The sequence below is a fragment of the Eleutherodactylus coqui genome, chromosome 2 (assembly GCF_035609145.1).
Source record: "Eleutherodactylus coqui strain aEleCoq1 chromosome 2, aEleCoq1.hap1, whole genome shotgun sequence".
NCBI lineage: Eukaryota > Metazoa > Chordata > Amphibia > Anura > Eleutherodactylidae > Eleutherodactylus > Eleutherodactylus coqui.
In genome coordinates, this window is record NC_089838.1 from 184,929,944 (window position 1) to 184,946,032 (window position 16,089).

Sequence of the window (16,089 nt, forward strand, 5' to 3'; positions counted from 1 at the left end):
TCTCTCCCCCATGCCTGCCCACGTGTGGGTAGCCCAGAATAAAGCTCAAGTCAGCAATGTCATTAGCATTTATAGGTGGATGTAACTGCAGATTGTTGTAAAACGTAATCGGTTTCATTACTTTTATTGCCGGCACTTGGCCTCAGGTAGAGAAAGAAGCAGTGCCCTCACCTTTGTACCCACTGTAGATGAGCAGACGAACAGACTTTGTAAGGTGGCTGGATTTACACGGCCAATCTCCTCACACCAGACTGAACTCGCACGACAAAATAACTTATTATTTCCTATTTGTTTATACAGTTTGGCAAATTTTCTCTCGGATCGCGAGTTTGAGATGGAAAAATCACAGCATGTCCTATTTTTGAGCGATATTGCGCATTCATTCCTATTGCTGCTTAAAAAAAATCAATTTAGTATTGAAACAACGTGATTTTTCACGTGTGAGAATCATGTGATGCTATGCGTTTTCATTGCAAATTGCACTGCACTCGTAGGAAAAAAGATAGGTTCAAGAGTGCAATAGTGGTCCAAGTGTCTCTGACCGTTATCCCACTCGCCCGTGTAAACACAGCCTGATATATCAATGCAAAATGGACATTGAGGAGAATTTATTAAGAACTATGCACCACAGCTCTGTAAAAAATGGCAAATGACTGTGTTCTTCATAGGTTGGTGGAATTTAGCAGGAGGGCAGGACCTCTCACAGCCCGACCGTTTTACTACCTTTACATTGACTTTATTAACTGTAACTACGGCTTAATTTTGGAGTAGGGCTTATTTCTCAAGCATCCTTAAAAATCCTGAAAAATCATCCTGCATTCTTAAAAATCCTAAAAAAAATCATGCTAAAGCTTATTTTCAGTGAAACGGTATATATGTAATTTATGCCAGAAATTATAGTACAAATCTATGCTTGCTCATACCTGGTGTAGATTTGAATTTCTGGTTTATGGAAAGCCAAAGGGTTACACCTCTTAATAAATTTGTCACACTTTTCTAAAGCACACCGTTTAGGACCAGGCACTGTAAATTTACGGAACCTGGTCCCAGACTTAAAGCCCAGCCGTATGTAAAATTACAGAGGTGATTTAAGCCTCCTCCTGTCTCTGCAATCAATCCGGATGGGTTGTCAGCTGTTTCTGTCTTCTCCTTCCCTCAGGACACAGGGCTCAATTATCGTTGTGTACTGAAAAGCGTAAATGTAACTTCCAATACGGAAGCCAAAGGGTCCTGACCGCCACTACAGGGGTTGTTTTCCCCCGTAACTTGGGCTCCTATGGATGCCCCAGCTACAGTGGGAAAATGTCAAAACAAAAACATGTGAATGTCCCCCAGATGTCTTATATGACATCATGGGGGACATAGATAGTAAAAAAACATAATTACATAAATAAATAAAACAAAATTACAGAATGAAGCAACAATATATACATAAAAAGGAAAATAACCCAAAATCGACGCCAATGAAAACCGTCGCCGTATGCGATCTGTAAACCAAAACCATACATATTATATATCAAAACGTCTGAAACAAAATGAGGAACCCATTCCCTTACTTTATTTTAGTGTAAATATACTAATTAAAAAAAAAAAGTATAAATGTTTAAAAAAAATCCTTTTTTTTTTAGCTTTTTACCCCTAGTAAAACTAAAAAACGAGGAAAAAGATATTTTTTAAAAAAGCCCTATACATCATGTAAGAAAATGCAGCAAAAATAATTTTGGTAGCTGAAGGAAAAAAATAGGGCAGTAAAAACCACCACATGGGTAAAATCCCTAAAAAGTTTCTAGTCCTTAGGGCTTATTCAGATGACTAAATATCAGCCGGGTATTCACGCCGGCCGATATACGGCGTCCCTCTCTGCAGGGGAAGGAGGCTGGAAGAGTCGGGAGCAGTGCACTGAGCTTAGCCCATCCCTCGACTTAGCTCCGCCCACCTCTCCCATTGCCAATAGTGCCGAGGGGCAGAGAGGGGGGCGGGAGCTCAGTGAACTGCTCCCGGCTCTTCCAGCCTCCTCCCCCTGCAGAGAGGGACGCTGTATATCGGCCAGCGTGAATACTCGGCCGATATACAGTCATCTGAATAAGCCCTTAAGGTACAAAACAGCCTGGTCCTGAAGGGGTTACAGGCATGTTCCCACGGGTGTAAATGCTTCTGCACGGACCATTCACAAAATGTACATTACTAGTTTAGAGGATGAGATTTAAACACATCTCATCCATTGATCACTAATGCTTAGTAAATTCCACTGAACGAGTATTTAAAAAAATTTTTTTAAATCTGTATTAAAAAGTTTTAATAATTTTATTTAAAAAATAATAAGGTAATAAATGGAAAAAAAACATTTTGCCATATTTATAATAAAAAAAAATTAAATAAAAAAAACCAACCTATTTGGTATCACTGCGTCCATAAAAGTTCGATCTATCAGAGTAACACATTACATACCATGCTCGGTCAGCGTTGTCAGAAAAAACAGAATTGTGCTTTCTTTGGTCACAAGAAAAAATATAATAAAAAGCAATCAACAAGTCATATGTACTTCAGAATGGTACTAATAGAAATTACAAGACGTCCCGCAAAAAAACAAACTCTCATACAACTATGTTGATGGAAAAATAGTTATGGCTGTCAGAAGATGGCGGTAGATGCTAACCTTTTTTCCCAGAAGATAAAAGTAGTGCAGCCAAAATAAAAAGTTAATTCGGTATCATAGTAATCGTACCGACCCCAAGAATTAAAGTTATGTCATTTTTGCTGCAGTTTGTGCGCCATAGAAACAAGAAGAATGTCCCATGAAGAATATTGTTTTATAGTTAGATGGAACCCATAATTATACACGTTTTTGTATTTACACTTATTAAAATGTTTCTCTCCCCAGATATTCCAGGACTGTTAGAATAGCGCCACCTGCTGTTTCTATTGTATCCACTTCAGTTCAATTGTTCCAAGGTCGCACATGCTCAGTCTTGTTTTTCTCTCTCTTCTCCGCTGGGTATGTGGAGGGTCTCTGATGTGGTGAGCGGCCGCTTCTGAAGATGCAGCATCTTCTCTGATGTCAGAGATGCTGAGCAGGTGATAGGAGAGTGAAACAGCGTTACTGCGATTGCTCAACATTTCCTTTGACAAACAGAGAAGATGCTGCAGCTTCAGAGGTGGCCGCTCACCAAACTAGGAATCCCCCCCACATACCCATTAGGGTACATGGCGATTGAGCATTCCCTCAAGCATATATCTTGTATCTGGCTTCTTTTTCTGTGAGTTGTCTTTGCACTGCGGAATCCGGAGCCGGCGTCCACTCCAGAATCAGCAGTAAATACTACCCATTGACATTCTATAGATTATCGCTTTTCCATGTCCACAAGCGGAAATCAGTTGCAATTTTCTGCTCACAGAGGGAAAATCGCAGCATATTCTATTTCGGCGCGGATTCCGCTGAAGTCAAAGCTGGCCATCCAATCTGTGGACAGGCCGCGGAATATGTGTCAACGCTTAGCGACGGTGTGGTGTCATCTGTACTGTGCATGTGCGCCGGCCAGCACATCCGTATTACAGATGAAGAGCACTGCGGACAGGTACGCAGGTGTCACCCACCGGGCACTGGGTCGGATTCTGCTGCGGGATCACACCTGCGGAATCTGACCCGGCCAGGTGTATGCAGCCTAAAATAAGTCCTGAAATCTCTTAAAATGGAAGCCTTTTTTAATAAGTGTAAATACAAAGATATTTGTGAGTTGGATTTACGTATAAACTATGGGAGAATATTACTAACGCCGGGCATTTGTAAGGCCGGGCTTAGTATAATTTCCACTGGGACATGGCGCGCCTAATACATGAAGAGGCATACGCTTTTTCATGCATTAAGCACATCCCGGCCGCTCCATGCACCTTCTCAAAAATGTACATTACATTAGGTCCGACCTGGGTACATTTCTGGTATAATTTACACCAGTTTCTGTCTTTAATTATAGAGAAATCTGTCTGGCCAAGCGGCCACTCCCCTCCTTTTTGAAAAAGTGCCGAGGCTGGCGTAGAAAGCTAAAAAGTTGCAAAATTTGTGCAAATACCTGTTTGCACAAAAATTTGCAACTTTTTTTAATACCAGAAAATGGCATAAGAGCTTTCATAAATGTGCCTAAATATGTTTTGTGGGACAGCAACTTAAAGTGATATCAAACAGGGGTTCCGTAATAATGTAAAGTGTAGCACCTCAAATGCTCTTGCAGGCAGCCACAACATGTTGAGAGAGCTGTCGGTGTGGCTTCAGGTTTGTCCTTGTTAGCCGCTGCATGGACACGCCGCCTCCATTAGAACTAGGCTCCTCTGTGCAGCCACGGCCAAGGTTAAACCTGCCACCACGCTGACAGCCCCTGCTTCCCTTTACACGCTGCAGCTGCTTATAGAGACAGAATTGCAACACAATTGTATTTCACAGTGTTAACATTTGATGTTCTGACAACTTGTAACGTTTTTCGTTAGTACGGTCCACCTGTGATGTTAACGGAAATGTAATAGGACTTAAATAGAGTTTTCAGTATGACAGATCCTCTTCGTGTGTAGCATACTCTGTTTGCCCTTATTCCCACACAGGCCAGACAATGCAGTACCCGGGGATGTCCTTGTACTGACCAAGCCTTTGGGGACCCAAGTTGCAGTAGCAGTTCATCAGTGGCTAGATATTGTAAGTAACCTGCTCTATATCCTCATGCTTACTGACATGATAAATCTAGGTACTGTATCATATAGTAGTCTACAGCCAGGTCATTTCACTGCCCGGCCACTTTACATATATTGTACCCACTGACCGGGAATGTGTTGATCCGGAAACTCCAGAGATAATCTATTTTGAAATTCCCATTCCATGATCAGTACCCATAGTGATAAGTCTCCAGTCCTTGAACACCCGTGACACATTAATTTGGCATATAGTAATATAATACGAACTCCTGAAATTTCACATGGTCTGTATCATTTACATTCCAAATATAAGTGCAGCCTACAATTGCGTTCTACGGTAAGCCAGTGAGGATTAAAACAGTGTAATATTGTATATAAGATTTTTAGCTATATTTTATATTTATGTTCTAGGTATATTTTTTTATAATTATTATTTTTTCAATACCACCAGCCAGAAAAGTGGAATAAAATAAAATTAGTCGTCACGCAAGAAGATGTGGAGTTGGCTTATCAGGAAGCGATGATGAACATGGCACGGCTAAACCGAACAGGTACTGCTTAATTTGTGTTTTCTCAGACTGCTGCTTTCCAAGTTAGGCCTCCCTCATACAGGAACGTGGCAAATCGCGGGGCTTTGCTTGGCTTTACTTTTGCACTCCTCATCATTGATAAGGAGCGCTAAACAACCCAAAATAGAACGGACACCACTCGAAAATCTTAGCGCTGAAAAGCACCGCGATCGAGCAGCTGTCTGAGGCTGTGTGAGAGGCTCCATTGAAAACAGTGGGGCCTCTGACAGTGTTTAGGGCTACGCTGAAAATGCAGCACTAAATGCTGGAAAAAACATCTGTGTGAGGGAAGCCTTAGTTTTTTTTTAATCCAATATTGTTGGAAACTGCAAAGGAAAAAAAACTCAGCCCTTCTACGCAAGCACAGGAAATTAGTAACTTGCTTATCTGTACCAAAGTGTATATGTTTGTCTTAAGCTGTCCATTGACCTTAGGGTGCATTCAGACAACCGTATATCGGCCGGGTATTCACGACAGCCGATATACGGCGTCTCTCTCTGCAGGGGGAGGAGGCTGGAAGAGCTGGGAGCAGTGCTCTGAGCTCCCACCCCTCTCTGCCTCCTCTCCACCCCCTGCACTATTTGCAATGAGAGACTACCCAGCCGATATACGGTCATCTGAATGCACCCTTAGATGGTATTCTGACAGGCCCTATAGGGTCCAGGACTTAAGGCCCATTTAGACACAACGATTATTGTGCAAAAGCCATCTTTTGGGCGATAATTGTTTGGTGTAAATTTGCCCATCTTTCAGTTTTCTGTGGAAGGATGGTTTTCAGTTCTGCCTGAAAACCATTGTTCAGCAGAACAGTTCATAAGCAGGACCACAGGCTGTGTGGAGTGTGGACCACAGGCTCAGCGCTGAGCCAATCAGGGGCAGGTCTGACTCACACCCACTGCAGGCCAGCCGCGCTGAACTCCGTCTGCCGGGACAAGGTGAGTATATATATTTTTTTTATTTTTACACGTTTCTGGATGAATTGCAGGGAAGGGTTTATATCTTTAAGCCCTTCCCGACAATTCATCCCGCGCTCGCCCGCAGCGCATTGCTTTCAATGGAGCCGGCTGTATTGCCGGCTCCATTGAATTCAATGTGCTGGACAGTTCCGGCCCGTTTCTACTGAAACGCGGCTAGGAGCAGATTTTTCGGGCGATTTTTAAATTTTTTATTTTTTTTGGCCCCGGTCACGCGATTTGCGGATGCGCATCCGTCATGCGATCCGCAAATCGCGCGAAAAAACGCCCGTGTGACTAAGGCCTGATTCTGTTGGTTCCCTGAGCTCCATGTTTAACAATTGATACCCTAGTGACCATGAACATCCTAGTGGTTGAGCTGACCAGGTGACCAGCACAATCAGCCATAGAGGAGAAACCATTCTTTAATGTAGTGCCCAAAGTAAAACAATCCCTTTTTAGGGAAAAGGTGAATAGAAATAATTATCAGATCATTATGTGTGCAATTTGTGGTGTTTTGATAAAATTTGGAAGTTGAGTCCTCTTTTAGTGACTGTATTACTGCCCCCATGTTCTGTTGATCAGTGTTGCTGTTTATATAATCATGTAGATATGAAGTAATTTTCTGCAACGTGTATAAAGGTCCATTTTAGTAGTTGACCTTTACTTTAGTTACGTGGTATAATAAAGATGCTTAATCAGTGCTGTGGCTTGAGATGCTGACTGTATCTGATTCTTTGCTGGTGAATGCTGATTTTATTTTTGTCTATCCTTATATAAGTAAATAACATTGTTCTGATGTTCTAGTGGATGTTTACTTTGTCCCTCTGAACAGAAAATGGTAACATACACTAAGGCCTCCTTCCCACGAACGGATTTCCGCCGCGTAATTCGCGGCGGAAATCCGCTGCGTTGCCCGCAGCTATTAGGTTCAATTGAACCTAATAGCTCAGTGCTCACGGTGCGGAATTCCACCGTGGAATTCCGCACTGTGAATTCACCCGTCCTCACCCGCGGCATGCTCTATTTGCCGCGGGTGTATGCGCAAGCGGCTTCCATTGCAGTCAGTGGAAGCCGTCCGCACATGCTATCTTCCACTGTAGCACAGCGGAAGATAGCGTGAGAACGCTTCCCCGCCCACCGCGTCATATGACACGGTGGGCGTGTCACATGACGCGGCGGAGGTGGGTGGGGAAGCGTCATGCGGGAGCGAGGACGCCGGATCCGCAGGTAAGTATGGGGTATCCTGGGGGGGCGCCGTGACGGGCTCCGCCGCGGAATTTCGCGGCGGAGCCCGTCACGGCCGTGTGCAGCCGACCTAAGGGCAGGCTCACACAAGTGTATGGTAAAATGCTGCATGTGGAGCTGCGATCATCGTGATTGTGATCGCTGCTGCGTGTGCATGACAGTATACCTCACGCACGCTATCGCACACTGGCTTCCTGGTTTTTCTATTTTTATTTTTTCTACTTTCCTTGTTTTTGTTACGTAACAACATGCACATAAGATGCCACACATACACAATGCATAGCATTTTCATTCGCACTCCTAGAGCTCAATAGGGCTCTATCATGGTAAGATAGAACATGATGTGTTCTTTTTTACGCATGTATTCTATGCAATGAATATATGCAAGTGTAAATGGAACAATAAAAGTCAATGTACTTTCATTGACTCCATTCACTGTGTATTAGGCCTCATGTCCACGGCTAAAATAAGATTTAAAATCCGCAGCGTTTTTCCCGCAGCGTGATCTGCGCCCCATAGGGATGCATTGGACACCCGCAGGTAGTTAAGTACCTGCAGATGTCACTTTCCCTTCAGGCGCGGATTGCGTCTGCGGGAAAACACCCGCGACATGCTCCATTTTAGTGCGGGTCTCCCGCGGGGACGGTTTCCGCAGGCTTCTATTGAAGCCTATGGAAGCCGTCCGGATCCGCGGAACACCCGCAGCTGAATTTCTGCTCTCCAGCGCGGGAGAGCAGGAGTTTTTTTTAAAAAATGGAGTGCCCAGTACATGCGCGCGGCACACTGCCGGCGTGCCGAGGACATCTGCCGGGCCGAAGAGAGAAGATCCGCAGTGTCCGGACAGGTGAGTTTAATCTTATTTTCAGCCTCATGTCCCCGGGAAAAAAGGGATCCGCTGTGGGGGCCTGATTTTCCCCGTGGACATGAGGCCTTATGCTCCCGTAATATGCAATGAAATTACGCCTGTGTGAGCCTGTCCTAAGCCTAGGGCTCCATGGCAAATTCTGGCTACTGTAAAATTGCAGATCCCTTTGGCAATCACCAGACATCATTGTTTCCCTCCAGGGGCAAAACGTCTTTGGCAACATAAGGCAATAAGATTAATCCAGACATGGTCATTGTAACCCACGATTTTACTGTGACTATGTAGCATAACTAAGATTGTCCATGAAGCCCTTGCAGAAGGCTGTATACTTCTTAGGTATACCAGCTTTTTATTTTTTTGCTTCTTTATATAGTTCATAAATATTCCACAGCTCCATTAGGGTTCAGAATCTAAATTCAAAAGTATGTTGATGCATTCAGCCATTTAACCCCTTAAGGACCAGGCAGTTTTGTACCTTTTTTTTTAAAGGGGTTTTGTCATTTAGAAAAAAAATTCTATACTCACCTATTGCTCCACAGGCAGTCTCATTACCACATCTTCTCCTGGCTGGCTTGTTATCAAGCTGCATTCCTCCCATTCCTTCCGGCCAGGTCAGTGAAGGTCAGGTCCTTGTGCTGTAGTGTTCACTGGCTAGGAAGGAATTCTGATCTATTTTAGACACCACTTGCATGAGCAGTCTCTAAAGTAGATTGTCACTCTCCCTGCTGGCCTGTGAGCAGTGACATAACGTACATTGGCTAGCACAAAGGAGTCTGCCAATGAATGTATGTAACCTCACAGGAAGAAGAGAAATCAGCCAGCTGGAGGGTAGGTGACACATTGCCCCCTCCTTTCCCCGTACTGCAGGAGATAGGTGAGGTGAAGATCTGGTGAGTAGACTGACAGGGGAGGAATAGGTAAGTATAGAATTTTTCTTTTTTAATGACAGAACCCCTTTAAGGACCAGATACTTTTTAGGGATTTTTTTTTTTCAGCTACCAAGATTTATTGCTGATTTTTTTTCCATGACACATAGGTGTATTTTTAAAATACTGACACTTTTTCCCTTTTTTGGAGTTTTTTTTGGTTGTTTTGTTTTATTGGGGGTAAAAAGTTTTTTTTCAACATTTATAGTTATTTTATTTTTTTAATTAGTATATTTACCCTACAATAGTGTATGGGAACGGGCTTCTCATTTTGTTTCGGATGATTTGATATATAATATGTATGGTTTTCGGATTACAGGGCGCATACGGCGATGGTTTTGATTATTTGTATATATTTTTATTATATTCTGTAATTTTGTGTAAGTTAGTAAAAAAAAATAATTCTATAAATATCTTTATTTCCCATGACGTCATATAAGACCTATAGGGGACATTTATGTGTTTTTTTTTTACACTTTCCCACTGTAGCTGGGGCATACGTAGGAGACCCAGTTACAGGGGAAAACATCCCCTGTAGTGATAATAGTCACTGGCAGAGCTAATCCAGGTCTAGTACAACCCTGTAGCTCTGCTGTGCCAGGGGATCCCGGCGGTCACATGACTGCCGGCTTGAGTAGTGGAAGTATGCTTCCACTTTAACTTTTTAGTACATAGTACTCATTGAGCGCTGTGTACTCATGAAAAGAGAAGGCAGAAAGGGTTAAAAACCACTTCTCCTTTTTCCTTCAGGTTAGCAGCTGTGACTAACAGTTGACAACCCGTCCTACTTTAATCCCCCACCGTATTTTTTACTGTCGTCTGGGATTGAAGCCCAGGACCAAGCGCCGTAAATTTACAGTGCTTGGTTTTCGATGGGTTAATATCCATGAGGTCAGATGATAAAAAGGACAGTGATTTTTATATTCTAATTGCATTTAGAAAGAATGAGATCTTTAGGACAATAAGAAAACCTTTTGACTACCAGGGAAACCCCTTTGTTCTGTTCCCTTGTATCAACCTTTCCTTTGCAAATACCAAGAGCCAAGAGGACCAACCAAGAGAAGCCAAGTTTCGATGTACTTGGGACACATCAAGGAAATCGATAATCACAAAATAGATTCCAAAGCAGTAGCATTGTAAAAAAATGATGTATCCAAATGAATTAATCACATTATTTACTGTTTTATCATTTTCAGGTCTTTTAACTGATTTAGCTCTTGCGTCACATTTTTAATACTGGTGTTTTTGCTCCTTTTTTCAGCTGCCGGTCTCATGCACACGTTTAATGCACATGCTGCTACTGATATAACAGGTTTTGGAATTTTAGGACATGCACAAAATTTGGCCAAACAGCAGCGGAATGAGGTTTCCTTCGTCATCCACAACCTTCCCGTATTAGCTAAAATGGCTGCTGTTAGCAAGGCCTGTGGAAATATGTTTGGTCTTATGCATGGATCTTGCCCTGAGACGTCAGGTAAGTCATTAAAAGCCCCACTCCACTATAAAAGTGTAACTAGTGCAAAAAGTCACAATAAAGTAACTGGTGCAAACAGAGTACCTGCAGGAAGACCTGTCTAACATCGATTTAACTATTGCTTTACCTCGTCTTCTAAACCACAATTATTTTTTATCTTTTCATGTTTATTCCAAACTCTGAGATTATGAGATTAAAATGTAAGTTTATACCTCAGGAGCTTCTGTATTTTATTACACATTCTGTAGGAGTGAAGAATAATGGAACTTAAATGGAGTTTCCTTCAATGAGCAATTAGCCTATAAACATTACATCGAACTAAAGGCCCGCTTACACGCAACAATATTGCTCTAAATCTGTTCAAACGAGCAAAAGTTAACGATAATTGTTACGTGTAAACGAGAAGCCATCGTGCACTATTTGTTCACTTGCTGTTTATCGCTGAGTTTTAGCCTGCATTTAAACAGTAGTAAGCAGAGTAGTCATGTAAGCATTTTTAAGGCCATGTTCACACCTCTAAGGCCTCTTGTCCACGGGGAAAATCAGGCCTGCCACGGATTCTTCATGGAGAATCCGTAGCGGATCCCTCCTGCCCCGCGGACATGAGGCCAAAAAATAAGAATAAACTCACCTCTCCGGACGCTGCGGTTCTTCCTTCCTTCCTGGCCGGATCTTCTTTCTTCGGCCCGGCGGATGTGTGCCGTGCATGCGCCGGGCCGAAGAAAGGAGATCCGGCCAGGAAGGAAGGGAAACCTGCAGCGTCCAAGACAGGTGAGTTTTAATTATGGTACGGGTGTTCCGCGGATCTGGACGGCTTCCGTAGGCTTCAATAGAAGCCTGCGGGAGCCGTCCCCGCGCGAGACCCGCACTAAAATGAAGCATGTCCGGATTTTTTTCCGCATGCGGATCCGCGCCTGATGGGAAAAATGACATCCACAGGTATTTAACTACCTGCGGGTGTCCAATGCATACCTATGGGGCGCGGATCCGCGTGCGGGAGAAACACTGCGGATTTTAAATATTAATTAACCCGTGGACATGAGGCCTAAGATTTACAGTTTTCAGTAATAATGAGTATTTCTATTCATTCAGGTACATCGATCTGTTATTTTATTTTCTGCTACATCTCTTATATTCCCCATTTCTGGATTTGCAGGAGGTCTCTTAATCTGTCTACCACGAGAACAGGCTGCACGGTTTTGTGCTGAAATCAAGTCCCCAAAGTATGGAGAAGGCCATCAAGCATGGATCATTGGAATTGTAGAAAAGGGCAACCGCACTGCCAGAATCATAGATAAGCCACGGATCATAGAAGTTGCCCCTCAAGTCGCTACTCAAAATGTAAACCCAACGCCTGGCGCCACCTCTTAATTTAGGCTTCCCTAGCTTTTTTTTGTTTTTGTTTTGTTTTTAAATAGACCCTATTCTTTACCATCCTACAATTTAAATAATTGTAAAGAAAAATATATATATAAATATATATCATGGCGTCTGCCCATTTTGTGGCCTTGGGTCAGTTATGCGAATGGGTAGGATTTAAGAAGTAAAAAATCCATTGCCTTTTGTTCTGTTTTTTTTTTTTTTCTTTTCTTTTTTTTTATCTGTCTGTTTTCCCTCCTTCCTGTTACATTAACTGAAGATGCACCTAATATTGAGGCAGCTTCTAAGTTGAAGAATTGTTATCCGATACAGTTGATTCATTTTGAATCTATAGACACTTATCTCTTGCCGCATAGGCTCTTTTTTTAAAGGTGCTTTCACTCAGCACAGACATTGCCATTAGTAGTGTCAAACAAGCAGTTAGTGTCTTCATTTATATATGTGTATTTATCATTATTGGTCTGACAATGTTGGATGGCTTTGGAAGTTATGGAGAGGCAATAAATAAATTGAATGTGGATCATAGCAGGAGGGAGCATGATCATTTGTTTTTTGTTTTTTTTAACTAATACTAAAGACTAGACTCATTTAGGCTTGCTCTCTTAGCCTCGTACCCTCCACTCCCTCATAATGCAGTGCTCTCTTACCATTTCTGTGCTAGGTACCCTTTTTACTCTAGTATCGAAGGGTCTTAAGAGCGCACCATTTGCTTAAAGCACTTCTGTTTAAGAAGATTATTTTTTTTCCTCTGTAATTCTATTATGTACCATATTAACAAAGTTCTTTCTTATTAGTAGCACATAAAACTGCAGCGTGGTTAGATCTGTTTAAAGTACAACATAATTGCAGGCCACATGCAAATAAATTTAACGATAACTTAAGTCACTTCGGTAATTCTAAATGTGCACACACATAAGTACAAAATACTTTCCGTATAATCAATAACTTTTCTGTTCTGTGGTTGATAGTGTTTCATACATTTTTATATTTTGTATAGTGATTACATGCCTTTATATTTTTTTTCTTTATAAATCAGCAGCTGTTAAGTAGTTGGTAGCTCTTTCCTTTCCAATTTGGTGCATGAGTTTGTGATCTAATAAAACGAAAATTGACATTGCCAACATTGCAGCTTAAACTCCAAACTTGGTATTCAAATAAATATTTAATTTTTTTTATTGCTCTTGTACAACCTGTACTTGTTTTTCTTTTCTTCCAGTAAATGGTATCATTAGAAAAATTGAGGGGGACAAAAAAAACTTGACTGTTTATATTATAGTAATGGCTTGCTTTTACTGTATGGCCCCCTGCACACAGGCAGAAATTCCGCGGCGGGATTTCCCACAGAATTGCCGCCCGTGGCCGCTGCCATAGGATTGCATTAGAAAATGCAATCCTAGGCAGACGGCTGTGATTTGTCCGCGTGAAATCACGCGCGGAAAACAAATCATGGTATGCTCTATTTCTGTGCGGGGCTCGCAGAGCCCCGCATAGAAATGTCACTCCCCGGCCGCCGGCTCCGCTCTGCGCATGAGTCGGCTGGCTGGCAGCTGGCACATCAAAGAGCCGGAGCCGCGGGAGAGGTGAGTGCCGCACTGGTCCCTGCAGGGGCTCGGGTCGGGTCCCTCCGACCCAGCCATCTGCAGGTGGCCTATGACTGATCTGTTTGAAAATGACAAATCATTTCAATGAGAGAGAGAGAGAGAGAGCTTGCAGTACCATTCTGGGCTGCTCCACAATGTATGAAGCTGTGCTAGTTTCGGCATTTAGCGGCTCTGAGAAATAGTTGATTATTGGGAGTGCCAAGTGTTGGGCCTCTGCCGATATTGTATTGCCAACTTATCATGAGTTTAGGTCCTCGATTCAAATGAAAACCTGGAACACACACACACACCTTCCCTTTATCTTTGTGCCTTTCTTCTTTACTAAAAGTGACAGTTTTTTGCAAATTTGGCATTTTCATGCAGAACTGGGTATCTACATAGTTGGGTGAGAGTGTAATGGTTTTATTTTATAATTTACGTTTTGTGTTTTTAAAAAAGTGTGAAAATTGTTCTGAAACCATTTGCAACAAAAGGGTTAAAGGTTTATAAAATAACAAAAGTACATTCTTTATTTAAAATAAAAAAAATCCGGCCCCTAGGAAGAGTTGTCATTTTGCTGCAAAACTCGGCATGCAGTTACATTTCAGGCAGATATGCAAATGATTAGAGTTGTGTGATTTAGATGAACGGTCTTGTCACCTGAGGTCTTAAAATTGGTTCCGCCCTTGGCCCACAAAAAGGCTTTCAGAGGCTCCTTGTGTGTAGTAGACCTCTTTTTCCGTTTTGTGTAGAGCTTGTTGACCACAAGACATGCCTTTATGATGCAATCAATGAGCTTTTGCCCAGTTAGCAGAGTTTAAGATGGAGCACATTATTGGAATGCAAGAAGCTGAATGGTCGTACCGATGAATTGCCCGCTACCTGGCTATTCTGATCTGACTGTTTGCAGGTGCTGGGATGCACACAAGGTGACCTTACTCAGGACACTCTTGACAGACCACCAGTTAAGATAATCGTCTTATCATCTGACAAACACAAGCAGCTCCAACTGTTTCATTTTTTGCCATCCAGAGACAAGTGGCACCTTACTAATAGGCCCATGTGTCTGTCGGAACCATCTCCAGGTGCTTGGCTGAAGCTTGACTGCTACGGAGTGGAACAGGTTGTCTTCACCAACGAATCCAGGTTTAGTATGGGCACTGATGAGGGTCCTGTTCGTGACCTAGGGGGTGAGCGCCTTAATCCTGCCTTTGTTGTGGAGTGAACCGGCTGGAGTGACGGTCTAGGGGAGCCATCGCTTGTGACTATCGGTCACCCTTAGTAGTAGTACAAGGGACAATGACAGCTCAGCGATATGTTCAGGACATCCTGCAGCCACGTGTTTCTTTCATGGCAGCTTCCAAGAGGCCTTTTCCAGCAGGATAATGCTTGGCCGCACACAGCAAGGATGTCACCAGAAAGCCTGCCCGGTTGCTAGATTTATCGCCAATAGAATGTGTATGGGACTATCTGAGGTGCCAACTTCTGACAGCCTAGGTGTTTGCACAATCTAGAGGCTGTTAAAGCAAATGTGTACTGATATGCTACAGCATACTATAAAGAACCTGTATGCCTCCATGTACGCCCAAATCGCATCCTGCATCCTAGCTAGAAGCCTAAGGGCTCATGTCCACGGGCAAAATGTGATTTAAAATCCGCAGCGGATCTCCCGCGCGCGGATCCGCACCCCATAGGGATGCATTGACCACCCGCGGGTAGATAAATACCCGCGGATCGTCAATAAAAGGCATTTAAAAAAAAATGGAGCATGAAAAAATCTGGACCATGCTCCATTTTCATGCGGGTCTCCCGCAGGGACAGCTCCCGCGGGCTTCTATTGAAGCCTATGGAAGCCGTCCGGATCCGCGGGAGACCTAAAATAGGAATTAAAAGCATTTACTCACCCGCAGCGGACCGCGAAGCTCTGCTCTTCCTCACGGCCGCATCTCCCTTGCTTCGGCTCGGCGGATGTGCCCGGCGCATGCGCGCGGCACGTCGACGACGTGCCGGCGACGTGCCGCCGGCGTCAGGAATTCATCCGCCGGCCGAAAATGAAGATCCGGCCGTGAGGAACAGCTGACCTTCGCCGCCCGCTACGGAAAGGTAAATGCTTTTAAATTTCTATTTTCAGCGCTCATGTCCGCAGGGCAGGAGGGACCCGCTGCAGATTCTCCATGTAGAATCTGCAGCGGATCTGATTTTCCCCGTGGACATGAGGCCTAACAGGATTCTAGAGCCTCCCTTCAAATGTTCAGTTTTCTGCAATAAATTATCATTTTGCTCTTATATTGTAACCAGTTATATCAATGTTACAATCCCACATAGAAAGTTTAATTCAATTCTGACAACTCCTTATAGGTGCTTGATATTTTTTTATAAGGAGTGTAGCTTTGCTCACTATACCAATATTTCTGCCA

At 43.1% G+C, this 16,089-nt stretch overlaps 1 protein-coding gene across 3 annotated transcripts in view; it reads left to right on the forward strand.

Moving 5' to 3' along the window:
- The window catches only part of SEPHS1 (selenophosphate synthetase 1), a 47,906-nt gene extending 34,618 nt beyond the window's left edge, over nucleotides 1-13,288 (forward strand). For 2 of the 3 annotated variants that reach the window (XM_066592034.1, XM_066592035.1), the window contains exons 6-9: nucleotides 4,591-4,681; nucleotides 5,129-5,228; nucleotides 10,500-10,712; nucleotides 11,869-13,288. In XM_066592034.1, coding sequence (XP_066448131.1) covers nucleotides 4,591-4,681; nucleotides 5,129-5,228; nucleotides 10,500-10,712; nucleotides 11,869-12,083 — 619 coding nt within the window. In that variant the 3' untranslated portion in view covers nucleotides 12,084-13,288. The remainder of the gene's footprint in view (nucleotides 1-4,590; nucleotides 4,682-5,128; nucleotides 5,229-10,499; nucleotides 10,713-11,868) is intronic. The other variant, XM_066592033.1, reaches the window with a different exon arrangement.
- The last annotated feature ends 2,801 nt before the right edge of the window (nucleotides 13,289-16,089 follow it).